Source organism: Desmodus rotundus, chromosome 6, assembly GCF_022682495.2.
Source record: "Desmodus rotundus isolate HL8 chromosome 6, HLdesRot8A.1, whole genome shotgun sequence".
Lineage (NCBI taxonomy): Eukaryota > Metazoa > Chordata > Mammalia > Chiroptera > Phyllostomidae > Desmodus > Desmodus rotundus.
The window spans coordinates 83,010,239-83,031,619 of NC_071392.1; the positions used below are offsets into that span (position 1 = coordinate 83,010,239).

The 21,381-nt window shown below is 37.5% G+C and overlaps 2 protein-coding genes across 7 annotated transcripts in view; both read left to right on the top strand.

The window, feature by feature from the left end:
• Positions 1-21,381, top strand: part of FMC1 (formation of mitochondrial complex V assembly factor 1 homolog) — a 394,222-nt gene that overhangs the window by 303,127 nt on the left and 69,714 nt on the right. The window lies entirely within an intron of this gene.
• The window catches only part of UBN2 (ubinuclein 2), an 85,416-nt gene that overhangs the window by 2,923 nt on the left and 61,112 nt on the right, over positions 1-21,381 (top strand). For all 6 annotated transcript variants that reach the window (XR_008427039.2, XM_053925924.2, XM_053925925.2 and 3 more), the window contains exons 2-5: positions 2,289-2,381; positions 14,558-14,659; positions 19,077-19,214; positions 19,886-19,989. Coding sequence is in view for 5 of the 6 variants with exons in the window: in XM_053925924.2 (XP_053781899.1) it covers positions 2,289-2,381; positions 14,558-14,659; positions 19,077-19,214; positions 19,886-19,989 (437 nt within the window). In the remaining variant the exon portion in view is untranslated. The remainder of the gene's footprint in view (positions 1-2,288; positions 2,382-14,557; positions 14,660-19,076; positions 19,215-19,885; positions 19,990-21,381) is intronic.

A 21,381-nucleotide genomic window follows, 5' to 3' on the forward strand; every position in this document is an offset into this window, starting at 1 on the left:
AATGCAATCAGAGTCTTTTCTATACTCTATATTTTATTAATGAGGAAAAACACAATTAAATGAGCCTGTGTTGGCAAAATATAAAAATCAGAACCTCCTTCCAGGTTGTCAGGACACAGGCTAGCTAAACCCTTAACCTTTGTCACCTCTGTAGTGTATCGAGTCCTGCTGGGGTGGCTCAGGTTGATGACTGAGGCATCACAGTCATCTCTGCCCTGCAAGGTTAATTTGTTCACCATTCCTGGCTAAAGGGAAATAGTGCAACTTAGAAGTACATTTTGGCAGTAATTGATACACAAGAAATTTTTTTTAACTCTTAGTAAACCGAAAATAAATAAGTAAAAAATGGGTTAACCAGAACATACATTTGTTTGGCCTTTTTTTGGTTTTTTTTTTTTGTATATCCAGAATGATAATTGAACGTTTACTATGGAAGGAAAAAGAAATGATAGTAAGCGTTCACATGATTATACTGTTACAGACCTCTGTGGTATTCCATTGCTTTTTATATTGTGTATTTCAGATAACACACATAGGTGAAAGAGTTTCTGAAGATGATGTCAAGCTATGGTCAGAGGACAAAATTATTGCCTCAGTTTTGCCTAGTGGCAGTTGGTTATTTTGATATTTATAATTTTCACATCTTTTTACCTGAAAAACAAATGGTTTACTTACAGCCTTGATTGTGGGTAGGGAATTATTTCTCAACTGTGAAAGAAAAGTGAGCCAGTTTTTGTAAGTTGATATTTGTACGCAGTCAAGTAAATACGAGATTTACTTTTGATGCCTGCATAAAATAGAATGGCACATAAGGTAATTCCTATTAAAAATTATATATGCATGTATTTATGTTTGCACATGTAAAATAGGTCAGGCCGATACAAGACCTGGTGTTGGGACTGCACACGGACACGAAGGAACAGTTTGTAAAGGCAAGGCATGGTCGTTGCTCACTGGCCTTGACTTTAGTCTCCATGTAAGGCTATGCCCCGAACATGCCTCGAATTTCTTATTTCATTATCAGTCTATTGCGGCTAGTTTATTTCCTCTCAGATCATGTTTATATTTTCCATTGGTAACTCCTATTGGGATAAAGGGTCCTGTAAATGTATTACTTATTACAGTAATTAAAAAAATTGATTCTAAAATTATTTCCTTTAAGCTTTAAGGTGTATCCCTTTATTCTGTCCATTTTTTCCTGTCACGTTTTTTAGACTGATCATATCTCAGCCTTTGTATGCAGAATGAAGTGCCCCAGTTCCAAAGTGTGCAAATATTTGTCCCCTTCTGCATTTTCTTCTGCATTCAGGGACAGCCAAATCTGTATCCAGCATTTCAGCTCGTCACATACTTTCATTTTTAGTTCCTTGAAGATGCTACTTCAGTATAAACATCTAGCCTCCCTTTTTTAAAAAAAATTAACTTTCTAGTCAGTTGTCTTGTGGATCCTTGTTTTGGCTTTTCTTTGTATCTTGAAAAATCATGTAAATGGAATGTGTCTGCTAAAATAGTAAACTTGAGTGAAGGAGTGAAGGATGTGATTTATCTTTTTTTCAAATCCTGTTTGTTTCAGTTAAAATGGAAAATGTGGGATCCTAGCTGTGTGGGGTTTTTTTTGTTTGTTTGCTTTTTATTTATTTATTTTTTTGAAAAACATGTATTACAATAAACTTTCACTCTCCCCTGCTGGAAGTAAACCATGTAGTGTTTTCTGTTTGCAGTGACTTCACTCTTCTCGCTTTGTGTAAAAGTGGGACATATTCCCTGAATGGTTATCCATTGACAGGATGTAGCTGATGTGGAGGTTGATACTGGGCCTCAGCAGAAAGCCAAAGCAGCTATAGATGATCTGTGATAACTCAGGGCGGATGATTAAACGCTGACTCTTAAATTAATAACCTAGTGATCCCTTTAGAAACATTTCTGGGCCGAAGCAGTTAATCTTTGTTGGGAGGATCTCAAACTAGAGGATAAGTGGGATTTTTATTTTTACCTAATTTTCTTGGGGATCTTTTGCCTTATTTTGGATGGGGTGACCATACAATGACTTTACAGGTAGAGACAATTTGAATTGTTAAGTTCTTAATCACCAAAAAAACTATAGAATGTGTAAGAATCCATTAAAACTGTAAATATTTTTTACTACAAACCAAAATTTCTTTCTAGGTACTTTTAATGTTTTTAACTTATTAATATTTGGAAAAATTGACTCATTATTAAATTTAAGGATATACTCAACTCAGTTAATACTAATACTTCTATTTCTTTTCCCATTCACTTTGAATCAGAGGAAGCCCATTCACACAGAAGACCCATTTAATGATGAGCATCAAGAGAGGCAAGAAGTGGAAATGTTGGCTAAGAAGTTTGAAATGAAATATGTAAGTATAATAAAGCGTTCATTTAGGTAATTTTATCCTATTGGCCTATTTTCTTTCTGTGATTGGTTGAGAGGGCTTATAATACAACGTCCATTGCCGACCTGACTATCTATTCTCACAGACTGGATCCAAATACGGTAAATGGTTATAGGTTTGAGATGGTTATAGTAGCAGCCATCGTTATTTTATTTCTAGAGTCAGGCAGTTTGCTTAACATATATTATCTTCCCTCTTTATAACTACAAGGTAAGCCCTGTTGACCAAGGTTAAGGAACTGATCTAAGGTCACACAGTGGCAAGAGCCAGGCTGCATATTCAGGCCTGTCCAGCTCTAATCCTTTGCCCTTCCCACTGCCATTGATAATGCTACTTTAGTGCCCTTGGTGTAGTAGTTCTCAACCCTTCCTGCCCCTTAACAGTTACGAGAGTGGACGTGTGTACTTTTAAGGCCCCGGCGATCAGAATTAGTCAGAAGCAGCCTGAAATTTCTTTGAAAGTATTTTGTTTACCTTAAAAATTTATGTACTTTTAATATTCTGTGCCACAGTAGATGGGTGCTTTTTTTGTTTGTTTTTTTGGAACACAGCTTTTCGTTTTATTGTATTTATTAGTGAAAGTTATACTTCAAATGGAAGCTAAGCCAAATGAAAATCAATACTTTCTAAAAATCAAGGATAAAAAACAAATGGAACATACAAAGAGAACTTTTGTTTTTTTAAGGTTGCATGGTATTCCATTGTATGGGTATATCGCAATTTATTAACCAGTCCCCAAATAATTTAGATTGTTTCCAAAAATTTGCTATTGTAAATAGTGTTATAGGAAGTTATTAGTAGCATGGCATTAAATTTTACCGGGAAGTCCTTGGATAGTACTTGATATAGAAAAATCAGTGTTCTGAAATTGGTTGATATGTGAAATTGAGTTCCAAATAATTAACGTATATCCAGGCACTGACTGCCATGTGCAGGGGTAAAATGTTACTCTTGTTATAATCTAAACTAAGGGGCTGTATTTCTTTCTTTCTTTTTTTTTTTGTTAATTTCTTTTCTTTAAAAAAAAATTTTTTTTATTGTTATTCAGTTACATTTGTATGCCTTTTCTCCCCATCCCTCCACCCCACCCCAGCCAATCCCACCACCCTCCCCCTTGATTTTGTCCATGTGTCCTTTATAGTAGTTCCTGTAATCCCCTCTCCCCACTGTTTCCTGCCCACTCCCCCCGGCTATTGTTAGGGGGCTGTATTTCTTCTCTAGGTTTTTATTTTAACTACTCACTCTCTTATTTCCATTCTCACTTAAGATTTAAAATGCTTTTCCTCATGAAGGCTTACGTGCATAAACCTGAAAGCCATGAATATTATGAGTATAAAATATATATAATATAACAAGTTATTTGGAAACTTCTAAGAAAATCGTTAGGCTAAAAATGACCTGGCAGAGGATACATCATGTAGCTCTAGGCTGTCCCGAAAGATCACTCTCAAACAACAAAGGTTTATATTGTTCAGGGGTAGTAATTCAGATGTCTATATGTATATTTATACATATGCTATATATACACATTTATATATATTTCTATTTTTAAGTAAAAGAAGATCTTTTAAGTATTGTGTGTAAAATCTTACAATATGTTAACCCACCAAAATTAGATTTTGTTTTTCTAATTTTTATTTTTCTGTTGAGAAAAAAGAGGACTTAATTCTTCAAGGCTTATGAAACGCAAAACTCATATCCCTTCATATTATTTTTGTTTCCTTCATGTTATACTTTAGATGTCTTTGTCATCATTTCTGGAAATTGCTGCAGGTTGCTTCTAGCCCTTTGTTTCTTGGAATGAGAGATGCAGTTACTGGTTAAGTTTTGTGTATAAATAATAAAGTACTTCAGCACTTACATAGGACACACAAAGGGGCATAGCAGTTGCACTCTCCTGGAAGAACTTTCACAATAATTGGTAAGACAAGAGATGTATGTACAGTGTACATGTGCAGTGCCAAGCAGTTCCTGTAGAAATGCAGGACTCTTCTTTGGGGATTTGAAAGTGAGTGAAGGGCCATTTCTGTTCCTCAGATCAGAGTGAATTTTGGAGACTTTGGTGCTGTCTCCATTGAATGGATACTTACATTCCCCTGTGGAACCACATTTCTCTCTAATTCCTGAAATAGCTTTTCTACCCTTTGGAGGATAGTGGTGGATGAGAAGCAGTGTATTGTAGTGGAAGGAGCAGAGGACTTAAGAACTAACACAACTGCACTCTGATCCTGTCTTTGCCATATCAACTCGGGTGACCTTAGTGAGGACGCTGGGCTTTTTCATGCATGGGTACCTGTGAGAGGCAATAAGATCTGCCTAGCCAGTCTTACAGCACAAGGGCTTTATCAACATCAGATGAAAAAAATAGAATATTAGTGTTTGAAATATTGAAAGGGCTATCTAACTGTGAAGTACTGTTTCGTCACTGAAGCACATCACTCTTTTGGAGAACTGCTCTTTGTACATGTCATAAGTTATTTTTTTAAAGATTTTATTTTTAGAGGGGAAGGGAGGGAGAAAGAAAGGGAGAGAAACATCTATGTGTGGTTGCCTCTCATGCGCCCCCTACTGGGGACCTGGCCCACAACCCAGACATGTGCCCTGACTGAGAATCAAACCGGTGACCCTTTGGTTTCCAGGCTGATGCTCAATCCACTGAGCCATACCAGCCAGGGTGCCTTTTAACATCTATGGGATTTTAACCTCTATTAAGTGAATACCCCACTGATTTTGATCTTTTTTAGTTCAGGTATTCTATTCCAAATGGCCTTTATCTTTGGCCCCTCAGTCACTTTTAACTGATTCTTCTTAACTATTGTGGTCTTCTTAAAGACCACAACAAATTATTTGGAACCTTTTAAGAAAATCATCAGGGCAGAAGCGACTTGGGAGAAGATAGTGTCCGGTGTAGGCTCTCACAAAAGATCACTCTGAAACTACAAATGAAGGTCTTTATTGACCTGTAATTTACTGTCCTGTAATTCAGGAGGAGCACATTCAGATGTCCCCAGGAGTTGTGCTGCTCAGTCAGGGAAGCAGGCCAGGTAGACAGGGAGTGTGGGCGGCTGTCCCAGACAGCAGGGAGCGCGTGCCCGGTCTGTAGAGTGCCAGCGGCTACTCAGCGCCATCCCTTGGTGACTTCGCAGGAACTTGGGCTTGGGTTATCTTTCAGTTTTTTACTTTTTCCTTGATTTTTATTGGGGTGACATTGGTTAATTATATAGATTTTAGCTGTACAATTCTACAGTATATAATCTGTCTATTGTACTGTGTACTCACCAACCCAGGTCAAGACTCCTTAGCAGCTCTTTATTTTAAACGTTTGTTTTTAATTAGAACACTTACTGGGCCAAACAAAATGCATGTGTGGGCCACATTTTCAAGGCGTCGTATGAAACCTTGATGTACTTGCTTTTCTATTTTTTTCTAATCTATTTAACTCATCATTACATCTACTTTCACATTTTGCCTTTTCCCTGGTGTGAGCAGAGTGGGTTGGTGGTATACGTGGGAGGGTATGCCATTTCTATTGTGGAGGACAATGTGTTTGTAAGAGGTTTCAAAGAACCGAGCAGGTTAAATTCAACTGGGGGTTTCCAGATTTGGGCAGAGATAACGGGTGATGTTAATGATGAATTCTGTGGTTGATGGAAGGCTCGAGAGGCAAGTTGATGGGCTTTTTGTGGTCTTCTGCATGTGTTGCTGTTGCTTGTGCTGGAGAGGAATCACATGAAGTGGAGCAGGCTGCCACGTGAGGGAGAAGGGAAGGATGATCTAGAGTACAGGATGTGACCTTTCTCTTGTAGCGGTTGCTCTGAGTTGAAGGATTGAGACAGATCTGGTAGTTGAAAAGCAGTAATAACAGAAATTACAGGGAGTGTAAACTTGTAGAAGGAGCACCCTGTATTGAATGGTCTCTGGTTTTCTTTCCTTCTTCTGTCCTACTTTTGTTGCTCATGTCCTATTTCCTGTTGTCTTGCTCTTTCGGTGATATGACAGTGCATATTCAACATCAGTTGCTAAATATTTTTTCGGGGGAAAGGGGCATTATGGCATAACGTTTACTAAATTGGTTGTTAAATATAAATCCTATTAGATAGCTATGTTCAAGTTTTGACATTGCTATTCCTCTATTAGGAGGAAAGCAGGATGTAGTTTAAGTAGACTCCCTGCCTCTCCTTATTCCTAGATTTTTTTTATAATTGCTTTTTTTTTTTTTTAAGATTTTATTTATTTATTTTTAGAGAGGGGAAGGGAGGGAGACCAGAGGGAGAGGAACATAAATGTGTGGTTGCTTTGTGTGCACCCACTACTGGGGACCTGGCCTGCAACCCAGGCATGTGCCCTGGATTGGGAATCGAACCAGCATCCCTGTGGTTCGAAAGCCAACAGTCAATCCACTGCTCCACACCGGCCAGGGCCCTAAGTCCTAGTTTTAAGGCTCCAAATATTTGGACTGAATATCCTAGTTTCCAATTTAGTTTTTAGATGTTTTCTAGGTTGAGGATGTTTTTTCTGAGGTCAAATATATTCTAGAACAGGGAATGAGGTTGGGTTTGATGGGTGTAGATTTGTTCTCTAAGCCTTGTAGGGCAGATGGTTGGAAGATTTTAGTGTTTTTTTTCCCCTCGCTCTATTAACCCAGCCATCTTGAACAATGCTATCCTAGAATTGGATAGAAATTCAGTAATAAATGAAAGCACTTAGCATGGTACTTTGTACCTGGCAGGGGCTCAGTTAAGACTGTTTGAATCTGAATGACCAGCTGAATAGGAAGACGTGTATTGTTCCAGGCATTTATTAGCATTTATGAGATCACATTATGATTTTAAAATCTAGTTACTGTACTGTGTAGACTTTGAATACTACCTTTGATGCTTAATTCAGTGTGATTTTAGACTCTCAGAGCCTGGTAGTTTTGTATTTATTTTAAAGGGAAGGATAAGGGTATTTGATGGTATGAAACTAATTTCTGAGTAGTCTTAGAAGTAAAACAGCTGATCAAATGGAATTAACATTGTTTTTACTCAAAAACAAAGTATATTCATAAAAAGTCTTGATTTTATTTTGGTGTGGCTTTTAAAACTGATTTTGTCCAGATAGGTTTTAAAGAATGGCAGTATCTTAGAATAACTATATTATTTCCAATGAGTGATTTCATAGTAAGTACTACTTAAATGGGTGGAAACGATTATATATTTTTATACTTAAGCTAATTATGAATTGCTTAAAAAGTGTCCTCAAATATGGGACTAGCACAAGTGGATGGTAAAAAGTGTTTATGTACTCCTCCGGGGAGTTTTAGGAATTTTATCAGTTATTCATATTGTTAGTTGATCATCTACACTTGCCAAGGGGTTGCAGCTTTTTGGGGAACTCCTTGGCTCGTTTTCCTGTTTTGGCTGTAATGTTGTGTCTGGTCACTAAGGATCAACTTGGTAGGGCTTTGGGTAAAGCAGTTTGGGCAAATTCGTTACCACTACCACAAAATAAATTCTACTTTCAGAGCACAAATAACCATTATTTAGTTTCTATAGACCAACAACAGTATGATTTACATATGCTGTAAAACATAAAATAACATTTTGAAATAACTAATAAGGGGGTGTTAAAGCAAGGAAGAATTCTCAACTCGAATAATAGTTTCTTTATTGCAGCTACTGATTGTAATCACTTGCCATGACATGCCCTTTTAGTTCCTTGGCCTCTTTGAGTGGAATAACTCTTCAACTTCATTAAATCCCTTAGGAACAAATGAGAATCAGCAGTTTTTAGGGAATTTGGGGGGAAAGCCCTATATCCATAAGTGGTGATTATAGAAATCTAGGTACACTATTTCTGTGCTGTGAAATCAGCTCTTGGCTGTCTTTCCACTGACTTAAATCTCTGTCCTTTTCTATTGGTAGGTTAAGAAAATCATCAGAGGTAGAGAAAGATTAGGTTGTGACAGGACTGGGACAGATAGGGAAGCTTTGTGACCAGGGGCTGTTTTCTTCTCAATTATAAGACTGGAGTCTTAGCAATTAGTGTCCTGCTTGCTCTGTCTCCCATAGGTCATCAACGAACGTTTGTTATTAGTTAGATTTCTTCATGCCCTGCAGGCAAGAGGCGGTCCTGTACCAAGAATATCTTGTTTATTTTATGTTTTCCAGCTTAATGTCACAGTGTGATCAGACTGCATTGGCTTGAAACACTGAATATCAAGTTAAGCAGGTACTAATGACTCAGTAATTTTCTTCTGAGTCATAGTCCTAGGGGAATAGGTTTAAAGGGGTTTCTTGATTTTAGATGTAGCAAAAATTCAATTTTCTTTTTAATTTGGAAAGTACATTTTATGTTTTCATAAGGTGTACTTATTGTGTAAACTGTTAATATCAGCCGCAGAGATCCAGAGAATTTATCAAGACTTTAATTCTGCTGCAAGGAGTATTAATTCTGCTGCAAGGAGTATTCTTGCTAAGGATGCTGAAAAAGAGTACTTCAAAATAAGCCTACTAGGGAAACACTGTAAATTAATCCTTTGCCCATCTAGTTTGAGTTCCTTTAGGTGAAATTTTAATACTTGTGAATTAACTGGTTTGTGCCTTTTGGCAACTGCCAGAAGTTTGGTTCTGCTTTATACCATTTGCATGTCACTGACTTTTTGCATAATTGGGGAACTAGAGAACTGAGTTTGGAGAATATAAAAGGGGAGGGAGGGAAGGCAGGGTCAGGGAAGTGCCAGGTAAGGCCACAGGTGAGAAAAAGTAAACTAAGGCCAGAAAACTGGTGGCCTCTGTGAGGAAGGAAGTCACTGGCTGTGCCTGACAGTAAGTGCTCTCCAGACTAATCGTCTATAAGCCCCCTGCCAGGCATAACCACTGCTCCTAGTTGGATTGTTGTCCTTTCAGAGCCTTTAGTAATGCGTGTGTGCTTACATATATGCTCTCACACTGGAAGTTCTTAATCATTGCTTAATCGCCTGAGTAATACAGGAATACAGCCCTGTTACTAGGAGCAAATTCAAGTACACGAATTCAGCCAGAGTTGTTATCTGCTTGTGATTCTTTGAGCGATTTATATGTGTGTGTTGGCATGTATTGATGCATTGTATTTTTCATAAACGAGTTCCCACTGTTTGTATGACAGTTGAAAAAGCAGTATCTTGTTATTTTAATGTCACCAATATTAATGGTTAAGTTGAACACTTTCTGATGCTTAGAGAACTTTAATATCACCTTTTCTGTGAATAGCATGAACTCTGCATGACATTTGGCAAACTTCTTATGTTGCCTTTTGTAATATGAAATATTCCTTGACCATGTTGTTTTAAAGTGACTATTAACATTGAATGGATGTATCATAGTATATACAATTTATACCTTTATCATTGCTCTGGTGCTATAATTGATGTAACATGTGGTAAAGATCTTAAATTTGTATAGTCCTTTTTGAGAAGCATTTTGGTCAGATTAATATAATTATAATTAAGTAAAGCAATTTAACTTTGTTTACTATCCCTGAAAAGATTCACATTTATGTATTCGATTTACTGTGTGTATTAGATTATGGACTCAGAACTATTAACAGCAGCTATAGTTTCCTGTGGCAACTACTGGTGGCCTTGAAGACTTAACCATATTTTGCCATGTATAATGCGCACTCACTGTTTTTGTGTACATTATACATGGGATTATTATGCCCATGATATGTAATCATTATACCCATGTATAATACACATCCTATTTTTCCCTCAAAAATTTGAGCAAAAAGTGCACATTATACCCGGCAAAATACGGTAAATGTTCCTAAATCTCTAATTATATACAAGTCACTCGTACTTCTGCATATGTCTGATTCAACCCATTACAACAGAACCTGTACCATTTTTTTTAGTTTTCCCTAGGTAAATCTTAGAGGCAGCTGGGTGTGCCTAGATAAAGAAATATGTTAGGACAGCAGAAAAAGACCATTGTGATTTTTAAGTAGAAAGTGTCAAGGAGGAAAGATTTAAAACTTGGCTGAGCTGTGAAGGTGGAAGAATTGAGAGAGGATTAAGAGATTATTCCAAATAAGGGGGAAAGGATGAAGAAAGATAAGCAATGTGTTTGGGGAGGGTGAATAGATAGATTGAAGGGACCAAAGATGGAAAACTAAGGAAAAAGTTGGAAAGGTAGTTTGAGTCAACACGTAGAAAGCATTTTACTAATGCCATAGTAAGGGTTTTGAATTTATCTTATAATAGGTAGGATGCTTCCAAGGCATTTTGAGCAGAGGATTGACAGGAAATGGTATTTTAGACATACTAATTAGATGATACTATGGAGGATAAATTGAGGATAAATATGACAGAGGAGAGGCTAATTAGACATTCATTACATTTAAGTGAAAAACAACAGCCAGCATGACAGCCATGGCAGAGTGGAAAGAAAGCTGTAGGTGTGAATAATCATATGAACAAAAGTTTGTGGAGGGAGAGTTTTGAAGTAGAAATTATCACAAGGGGTTTTAAAGATCAGCATTATTGAAATATAATTAAAGTAAATACAATTCATCCATTTTAAGGGTGCAGTTTGAGCCCTGGGTGGTGTGGCGCAGTGGATTGAGTGCTGGCCTGTGAACCAAAGGGTCGCTGGTTAGATTCCCAGTCAGGGCACATGCCTGGGTTGTGGGCCAGGTCCCCAGTTAGGGGTGCATGAGAGGCAACCACACATTGATGTTTCTCTCTTTCCCTTCCCCTCTCTCTAAAAATAAATAAGTAAAACCTTTTTTTAAGAAGTGTGCAGTTTGGTGAGTTTTGACAAATGCACACAGTCCTGTAACCATAGGACAATTTCATCACCCTAGAAAATTCCCCTTTGTTTCTCTGCAGATAAACTCCTTCCAGCCCTGACCTCTGGCAACTTCTGATCTACCTCCTGTCACTGTAGGTTTTGTGGGATTTTTTTTTTTTTTTTCCTTTTCTAGAGTTTCCTATAAATGGAATCTTACTGTCTTTTGTGTCTGGCTTCTTTCACTTAGCATAATGCTTTTGAAATTCATCCACTTGTTGCATGTATCAATAGTTCTTTCCTCTTTGCTGTTGCATAGTTATCCACCTGACGATGGGCACCGGGTTGTCTTCAGTTTGAGGCTGCTATGAATAAAGGTGCTCTGGGTACACACATACAATGGAATATCACTCGGCCATGAAAAAGAATGAAATCTTACCATTTGGGACAATGTGTATGGACCTAGAGTGTATTTATGCTAAATGAGATAAGTCAGACAGAGAAAGACAAATACCATATGATTTCACTTATGTGTGGAATCTAATGAACAGAATAAATGAACTAACAAAACAGAAGCAGACTCAAAGTGGCTTCATCATTTTGTACCAGCCGTGTAGCATAGTTTCAGTTCCTTCCCTTTCTTAATAATACTTGGGGTCCCCAGCCTTTATTTATTTTTATCATCAGCTTTTTAAATTTTAGCGAACAATACAGTTTAAGGCAGATAAATAGAATGAATAACATGAGAATGTGAAGCAGAAGTTAATCTCTAGGCAAGTGGCAGTGGGGACAGCTTGCAGTCAGGTATCAAGTAGCAGGGGTCTTCACGGGGAAAAATGGCCCGGAGTCTCCACACCTTCTCTGATAGAACTTGAACGGAACGGCACTTGGAGTCAGACAGTTCTGAGCTTGAAGATTGGCCCTGTGACTTTCTGCGTGAGCCTAGACAAGTTAATTGTTCATTCCAAGCTTCAGTTTTTCCCCCGTTGGTGAAATGTGAAATAATTGGGTCTTTGTACGTAGTATAGGCGCCAATGCAAAGTTAGCATTCAGTGAATGGTAACTGTTACCCTCATCATGATTGGTACTTAAATATAAGTTTATGCCCCCATAACTTGTGACTTTCTTGTAAATACCTGCATGTGTTTCCTTCATAACTGGTCTCTTCCCCAGCTGTGTTCACTCCCCACCACCGTCGCCAGAGTGATTTTGTTAAGCACTCATCTTGTCAGGTTGCTTTTCGGTTCTAACCCTTTCAGGGCCCCTGCAGGTGGTAACTTCCCACTCACCCTTGTCAGAACATAAATATCTCAGGAAAGCCCTGATTAGGTCCTCTGTTTAAAAAGTCTCAGCACCACTTACATTTTTCTTTCTGTCATTTATCACAACTGTGTAACTATGTAAAAAATTTTCCTCCTCTCCACAATACTGTAAAATCCATGAAGGCTGGTACTTGATAGGTTCTCAGTAAATTTCTTAAGTAGATTGTGTTGTTTTAAATTGCTTGAGGATAAGACTTTGCACTTAAATTTAACACGTTGCTTTCTATAGCATAAGTTCTCAACATATTTTTGCATCTAAGCATTGGTTCAAAATAAGCTGTAAAAGTAGAATTGTCATGTTAAATAGGCTTTAAAAATTATTTTAATGTATGTCCATTATGACATTAATACTTCATAGAACATTTAGAAAATGTGAGAATATAGCAAAATTTCTTGGCAGATGCTTTCAGATTGCTTTCCAAAAGTTTTTTTTTTAATGTCTCATTTGTTTTGTTTCTTTTAAGATTTTATTTATTTACTTTTTTATAAAGAGGGGAAGGGAGGAAGAGAAACATCAGTGTGTGAGAGATACATGGTTGCCTCTCACAAGCCCCCAGCTGGGGACCTGGCCCACAAACCAGGCATGTGCCCTGACTGGGAATTGAACTGGCAACCTTTTGGTTCTCAGGCTGGCACTCAATCCACTGAGCCACACCAGCCAGGGCTCCAGAAGAGTTTTTACTGGTATAGTCTCAGCAGCAGTGTTTGGGCAGTCCTATTTCTTCTCCATTTTGTCAGAATTTTCAAAGTTTGTGATTTGATAGGTGAAATTGGTACCTTAATTCCATTTATTTGATTTATTAATTGTGCTCCAACGAGTTGAAATGCTATCTTTTTCATGTTAAATTCTTATATACTAGGTTCAATTTCTGAACATTGCTGTCCATTTACCTGTTTATTCTTACATTCCTGCCATATCTGTTTAAACTCATAACTTTAAATATATTTAATATATGACAGCTAGTCCTCTTCATTAGTTTTTGTCTGTGGGTTTTTATATTCTTCCTAGAGCTTTTTCTTTTCTCTTTTGGGGGCAAAACAGTTTCTCATGTATTTAACTGCTTGTATGTGACTTTTCCAATAAAATAATTCCTATCCTAGAAATAGCTCTTTTCTTTCTCTGACTTCTGATTCTCACCCGGTTTTTCCCAATGGTAACATCTTTTATGTAAGTACAGTTATCAAAACTAGGAAATTGACCTTGGCACAAAATAACTAACTAGACTATGGGCCTTATTTAGATACCAGTGTTTGCATGCACTCATTTTTCATTTTCTTGTATGTCTGTGTATATAATTCTGTAACATTTTTAAAAATAGTAATAGTTTGGATTAATAGGAAAGTAGCAAAGATAACAGAGTTCCTATATGGTCTTCACCCTAGGACACCTTACCTTTGTATAGTACATTTGTTACATCGAATAAACCGACATTGGTACATTAATATTCATTGAGCTCCGTGCTTTCCTCAGATTTTACTAGTTTTCTCCTAATGTTCTTTTTCAGTTCCTGCATACCATCCATGGTGCAGTATCACACTTAGTCGTCACATCCACACAGTTTTCCATATTTTCCTTGGTTTCGACAGTGTTGACAGCTTTGAGGAATACTGGTCAGTTATTTATAGAATGTCCCGTAAATTGGTTTGTCTGATGTTTTCCTCATGGTTTAGTTTGTTGTGATGTTTTTCTCATTGTTAACCTAAAACTGGGACTGTAGGCTTTTGAGAGGAAGAGCACAAAGGTAAAGTGCCATTTTTATCGCAAGATATCGAGGGAATATACTATTAGCATGACTTACCACTGTTGATGTTGACCTTGATCACCTGGCAGAGGTAATGTTGGCCAGGTTATTTACTATACAGTTACTTTGGCTCCTCTTTCTCCTACTGTGCTCTTTGGGAGCAAGTCCTTAAGCACAACGTACATGCGAGGCTTCAGGGACTTAAATTCAACCTCCTGGAGGGGACATTATCTACAGAAATTACTTGGGATTCTTCCAGCAGGTATATTTTAACTTTATGGAAATAGCATGGGTACTGAATCAGTCTAACGTATTTGTTCTTTGCAGGGTGGGAAACCCCGTAAACACCGGAAGGATCGGCTACAAGATTTAATTGATATAGGCTTTGGCTATGATGAGACAGATCCATTTATTGATAACTCAGAGGCTGTGAGTAATGTATCTTTAATATAGCAGTAATTCTTTGTTTGTTTGGGATAGTAGAAGTCAAGGGTAGAGTAAAGTAAGTAAAATAGTTCACTGAATGTTTTTACAAACTAATCTCCTATTCATGTAATCTAAATTGTTTCCAGTTTTATGGGCTTACGCATAATCGAGCACCCGTGTATGCTTATCTTGTGTACTTGAGTAAATGTAAGATAATTGCAGAGTGCAAATATATGTATAGGATAAATTTTTAGCAGTGGAATTTATTGATCACAGGATATTTACATTTTGAATTTTTATTGATATTCCCAAACTTGGGTCAGGTGTATTCTGAAATGACTTTCTTATAAGAATCATGTGATCTCGAAGATTGGCGCTACTGGGTTAAAGTTAATCTGGCAGACATGTTTAAAATGAACTTAATTTTTTTATTGCTGCCAAGACTTAACTACAGTGGTGGTAATTCAATGCCAGCCTTTATCACTAGCCTGTTTTGATCAAGCCATATGGCTTTTCCCCTGAACTCTTCTTTCTCTTATAAAAGGGAGAGGAATTGAAGGGAAAGGAGAGTGAAATAGAGTAGAATTTAAGGACCGGGGCAGTCCATTGATCACATAGCAAACGAAGGAGGGAATGCTGTGTTGTGGTAGGTAAGGTCCTTACATTCTTCTCGGTGCACGAGTGTAGTCTAAACACTGAGATTACTTCCTTCTCTTCAGTGGGCAGTGATCACGTAGGATATAGAGACAGCGACGCTGAGGTGATTGTCATGCTCCCCACACATTAGTACGTCTCTTCCTGTTACTACGGTGCTGGGTTGCACAGAAGATGACAAAGCTTATGGTGGTAGGAGAGTGATAGGGAGGACTTCGAGCATGAGGCATACTGGACAGCCTTCCACGCTTCTAAGTGACTTGGTGCCCCGACGTCAACTGGTTCACCAGCCCAGGCAGCCTGGTCTGCAGCAGTGAAATACCGACGGTGCCTTTAGAGTAGAGGCTGTCGGTGAGTGGTGTGGGCCCCGCGCGTCCTGACCGGGGACCGGGAGCGGGTCTTCTGGCGTCACCGCTGTTCTCTGCTGTGATTGCCTTGCCCGGCACGATTACTCTGAGACTCAAAGACGATAATGACATGCCGACAAGCATAAAGCATTAGTATTCAAGTTAACATTATATGTAAAGTAGGTTTTGAATTCTAAATAACCCAAGAGAGAACTCAGCCATATAGAAATAGACATTGCATGTACTGAGGCTTACATAAACAGCATTTAAAAAAATTTATAAACTTAAGAGCAGTTTTAGGTTCACAGCAAAATTGAGCAAAAGGTTTATTTTCTGTCCTTATGCGTGCACAGCCCACCCCACTGTCAACATTCCCCCACCAGAGTGGTACATTAGTTACAGTCGAGGAGCCTACCCGACACGTCACCAGCCAAGGTCCACAGTTTACTGTGGAGCTCACACTTGGGGTTGTGCATCCCATGGGTTTTCGTAGACGTACAATGACATGCACCCACCATTGTACTACCAACAGAATAGTGTCACTGCCCTAGAAACGCGTCTGCCCTGTCTGTCCCTCCCTGTGTCCTGGCAGCCACTAACCCTTTTACTGTTGCCATAGTTTTGTTTTTTATAAATAACACTTTAAATATCTTCTTTTGTAGTATTCAGAATTTTCAAAAACAGTATTTTTCGAAGTGACGTTTGCAGGCCGTAATTGGATTGCATGCCAATGTAGAGAGTGGCCAGCATTTGTAAAGAAAGTGAAATAGAATAGAACAGGGGCTGTCATACTAAACCACTGGTAGGTTCTGTGACTTCGGTTATGTGCACGTGTGTGTGCGTGTGCACCAGGTTTTGATGTGTGATGTGTTTTCTACCTGGGTTGTGGTGAAGAAAATTTGAAAGCCACTGCTTTAATAAATAAGGATAAATTTCGTAGGTGTAAGTTGGACAAAAGTTACACAGTTAGTTACCTTATAGGACAAAGGTATATATCACTGTTTAATGAGAGGAAATTGAACTTAAAATTCAGATTGTCTATTGACTTGCAAAAAATTGTATATTATTGTCTTTAACAGATTATTTGGATCTTACTTTAATGAGATAATTCAGACATAAAACAGTTATGATCCAGCCAAATGATTCTCTGTTCTTTCCTTGATTATATTGCCAGTAAGCTTTTACTATTCTTATATTATTTGGTAGACAGTGAGAATAATCTGGTTATAATTAATTTTCAGAATCTTGTACTATTTACTGATATAAATACCTGAAAATAAATGATTTTCAAGATTACTTTTAGTCTCACACCTAGATGCTGCCAAATTTTTAAAGGATTGAAAGAAAATATTCTTTATTATTAATAAATAATATACCAGGGATGAGTAACACTGTTATTTAGGTTGTCTCTTAAATTTCACTAGAACTTTCTCCTGTTTTAACAGTCCCAGAATATTGATGCTAAGTGATTTGCTCTGGGTCACAATAGCTAGCCATTGGCAAAGGGTCTAAATCCACGCCTTCTAATTCTCAAGTTCAATGTTCTATTGCCTCTTAACACATTTCTACCTGAAAGGATAATTAAATCAGCATAGTGTGTTCTTCTGAAGAGTGCTCTGGTAGGGAAAGCTCAGCATAATACTGCAAAAGACACTTGTTGAGCACGTCCACACTTCCCGATAACCCGGTGATGAGGGTGCTCCCCGTGTGAGAAGCTGCTTGGTGTTGTGGATGGCTGGGGAGTCAGCCCGTGACGCTGCTGTGAACCAGTAAAAGTACTCTGGCAAGATTCTGGGCCTCTGTGAATCTGGTTTTCACTTATAAAATGGGAAACTATTTGCCTTCTTGCCTCACAAGAGTGCCAGGAAGACCAAATGAAATAATGTTTATGAGGAAACATTGAACATTATAAAGTAGTGTACAAGTATATGTAAGCAAAAAGTGCAGGTGTGCTTACCCTGTCACAATTACACATTTTCAAAATAATAGAAAATAAAAGTCTTTTCACTTTTAATCCTTTACTTCTCCCATCAGTCCTTTACTTACTTGTAGGTAGAACTGGACCCTTCTGAAGACCTCCCCTCTAGATTTTTATAGCAGCCCATGAAGTGGAGCAGCAAGAAAGGAGTTCATGCCTTTTTTTCCTTTCCTTTTCTCACTTCATTTCTTACTGATTCTGTATGATTAGACAGACATTTTTTTCTTATTTCCATATCATTTAAAAGTTAAAATCACAACTTCTATGCAATACTTAGCCTTAATATTCTAACAGTAACTAGTAAGTTATGTATATTTCTTACCCATGGCAAAGAATTTTCTTTAAAAATCTGACTTTCTGCCCTGGCTGGGTGGCTCAGTTGGTTGGAGCACCATCCCATATGCTGGGAAGTTGTCGGTTGGATTCACGGCTGGGGCGCACACAGGAAGTGGCCAGTCGGTGTTTCTCACATCGCTGTTTCTCTTCCTCTCTCTCTCTCTAATATCAATGAGCTTGTCCCCGGGTGACGATTAAAAAAGAAAAGCATCTGACTTTCTTAAAGACTAGTTATATATACTATGAAGAACCCTTAAGTAAATGAAGAAACAGGTAGCAAATACCTTGTTTCTATTAGATAAGAGATTCCCTTTTGCTCTCCCACTATAAAAACCTTCATTTGGTTAAGGCTGACCTTCATTTAATGGTTGCATTTTGTCCATCTTCATCAAGGGAAATAATGATGCACTTAAAAATCCAGGCCTAGAGGACTTCAGCTTTAAGGATGTTCCCCTGAGATGTTCAGTCAGATCTAGGCAATTTGAGCCTCTCGCTCCAAGCACGGTGCCTGGCGCGTTATACCCCACTCTATGCTTGCTGAAGTGGGCAGTTTCTGCTTCCCTTTAAAACATGTACATGCTATTTTTCTTCGAAATGATTAAAAATTTTTCTCCACTTAAAGGTTAGGGCTAAAACAAAAGAATTTTGTTTTTTTTCTTTTCTTAAACAAGTTATGTAATAGAGGAATTTCTTTTTACCTTTGTTAATTTCTTATAATCTTATGAATAAAATTACATACTGATAGGAAATGAAATATGGTATCTGTGTGGACTTTTAGTCATCTGTTTTAACTTGTTTCAATTTCTCATCAGAATCGTTGCCATTAAGAATAGTAGCAGTGATCCTTAAATTTTTCAGCAGAGAAAAATTTGAATGAGAATTTATTGCATTATTCTGAAAGTGTGTTTCTAATAAATACTGAATGATTAGAACTCATTTTTATTCCAGAATTAACTTTTTCTAAACTTGTTTCACAAACATCCTCATTGCTGTCAGTTTTGCAGTTAGGATTTGAGGAAGATGCTGACATGGTGATTGAGTTTCTTTGACATATTTAAAGAATTAAAGATAATAAAATGTATCTGAAACTTTTTCTTTAATCTAGTATGATGAATTAGTTCCTGCTTCTCTAACAACAAAGTATGGAGGTTTTTATATCAACACGGGCACTCTCCAGTTTCGCCAAGCTTCAGACACTGAAGAAGAAGATACTACAGACAACCAAAAGCACAAACCACCCAAAGTGAGTTTATTCAAAATTGCAACCATAATGAGAGCACTCCATCAGTGGGATACACTTTTTGAATTTTACTTGTGCTTTACACTGTGAATATAAGGAAAAGTAGAGTGTTAACCATTGTCCATTCAATTTGTAGTTAATTACATGCTTTAAAGTAAAATTATGTAGTTAAGGGGATGTGATATTTACATCAAAGTAGACTTATATTTTTAAAATTTCTTGCTCCCTACATGGTCTGACAATCTTCTGTTTCTTGCGTACAGTTAAATTTCTAGGACATGTTAAGATTGGGTATAGAAGTGACTTTTAATAGCCATTACTTCTCCTAAGACGTAATTTGTAAAGCAAATTCTATAGAATATGTACATTGTATTTGGGAAATGGAGAGAGTGTCCTTAGAGCAGTATTCTTTGAAGTGTGGTTCAAAGACATGCTTTTACCAGAATCACCAAAATGTTTGTTAAAAATACAGATTATAAGGCTGTACCCCATATAACTGAATCCAGACCAGAAATGGAAGTGTTCATGGACCCCCAAGAATTTGCATTTTTAACAAGCAATTCTAATGGGGACTGCAATTCGAGAAACACACTGCCCCAGATGCTGGATTTGCTAGCATCAGAGAAGAGCATTGAGACTTAGATAAGTGATGCATTCTTTTTATCGTTTTGCAGATTCCCAAAATAAAAGAAGATGATATTGAGATTAAGAAGCGGAAGCGGAAAGAAGAAGGGGAAAAGGAGAAGAAGCCAAGGAAAAAAGTACCCAAACAACTGGGGTATGTGAATTAAACATAAGAGAACCAGTGTCATACCGTGACGAGCTCTCTTTTTGGAAAGATATGTTTAGTATTAAATAATGTAGCTTAGCTGGGTCTAATTTAGTAGAGTATTTATAAATATCAATGACCTAGTAACTTATATTTTGATAATATCGTATTAATTAGTAATTAGAAGGTTTTGTCATCTTAGAGACTCTCATTGTGTATTAGATCAGGTTTAGAAATTGGTTCATTAAGTATTTTGCTTATTACAACTTTTTACCAAAAAGACCCAGTTTGAAAAGATGGCATAAGCACTGAACAAATTATTTTTATCTTTTTGTACTAAAACTAAACTTAGATGTCTGGGGATTGAGGATTGGCACTAGTCTGTGTCGAATGACTCACGGTTGTTTTAATATTTAAAAAGTCATTTATTTTATTTAGCTATCCTTATCACTTGTGAGTTTAGCTACTGATATTGCCTCTAAAAACCAAGTGGAACTTCTCAGAAACCTTATGTCATCAGGATAAAAAGTTTGTACCACGTAGTCATACCAATTGTCCTTACATCTCTGTGGCTTTTTAAAAGAACTAAGGTACAGAAACTGGTAAGAGGCTGGATGTTCTTCCTCTCCTTAGCAGGAGAGATACATCTGCATTTTGGGCTGTGAATGTCCAAAAGTTTCTAGGGAGGTATTTCTCTCCTCCTGAGTATGAGATTATAGTGACACCTGAGTCATTAAGAAATTGTTAAGACAAAATATGTGTATAACTAATGGTTGTTTTAAATGTTCATTATTTACAAATAAGCTCCTTTGGAAATAAAAACTATATACACTGCCTTTTACTAAATTTAAAATTTTCTTGAATTTGTAACCTATTCATTCAGCAGATGTTCATTAAGGTACCTATTTGTGCGCCAGCACTGTTCTGGCTGTGGGTGTAATACATGACTAACCGAAACGCGGGCCTGCCCCCAAGGTCCTGTAGTGCACAGAGGAGCGTGTAAGCCATAGAATTTAGAAAAGATTTCTTACCTATCTAATGGCCTCACACAGCTGTTCCTGGAAAATGAAAAATGATCAGCGGGTAGTAGCAGATTCAGCAGGGTCTACATGGACAACATGGTGACGGATGAAGCCTCGCAGATTGATAAAGAGGGTTTTGTTGTTGTGTTTTTTTATTTTTGGCAGTGTATAGCACCAGCCACCTGGGTTGCAAGTTTGAAGGTGTACTGGGTGGGCTTCTCTGGTTGTAAGGCAGCTCAGTTCTCAGTAAAAGTATGTTTTTTTACTTGGTTAATTCTTCACATTAGTACTTTACAGATGTGCTAAAGAATGTGAACTTTCCAAGAGTAGTAAGTGAAACTTAGTATACTTTAGTAAACCTGAGCCACATTCAGTTTGT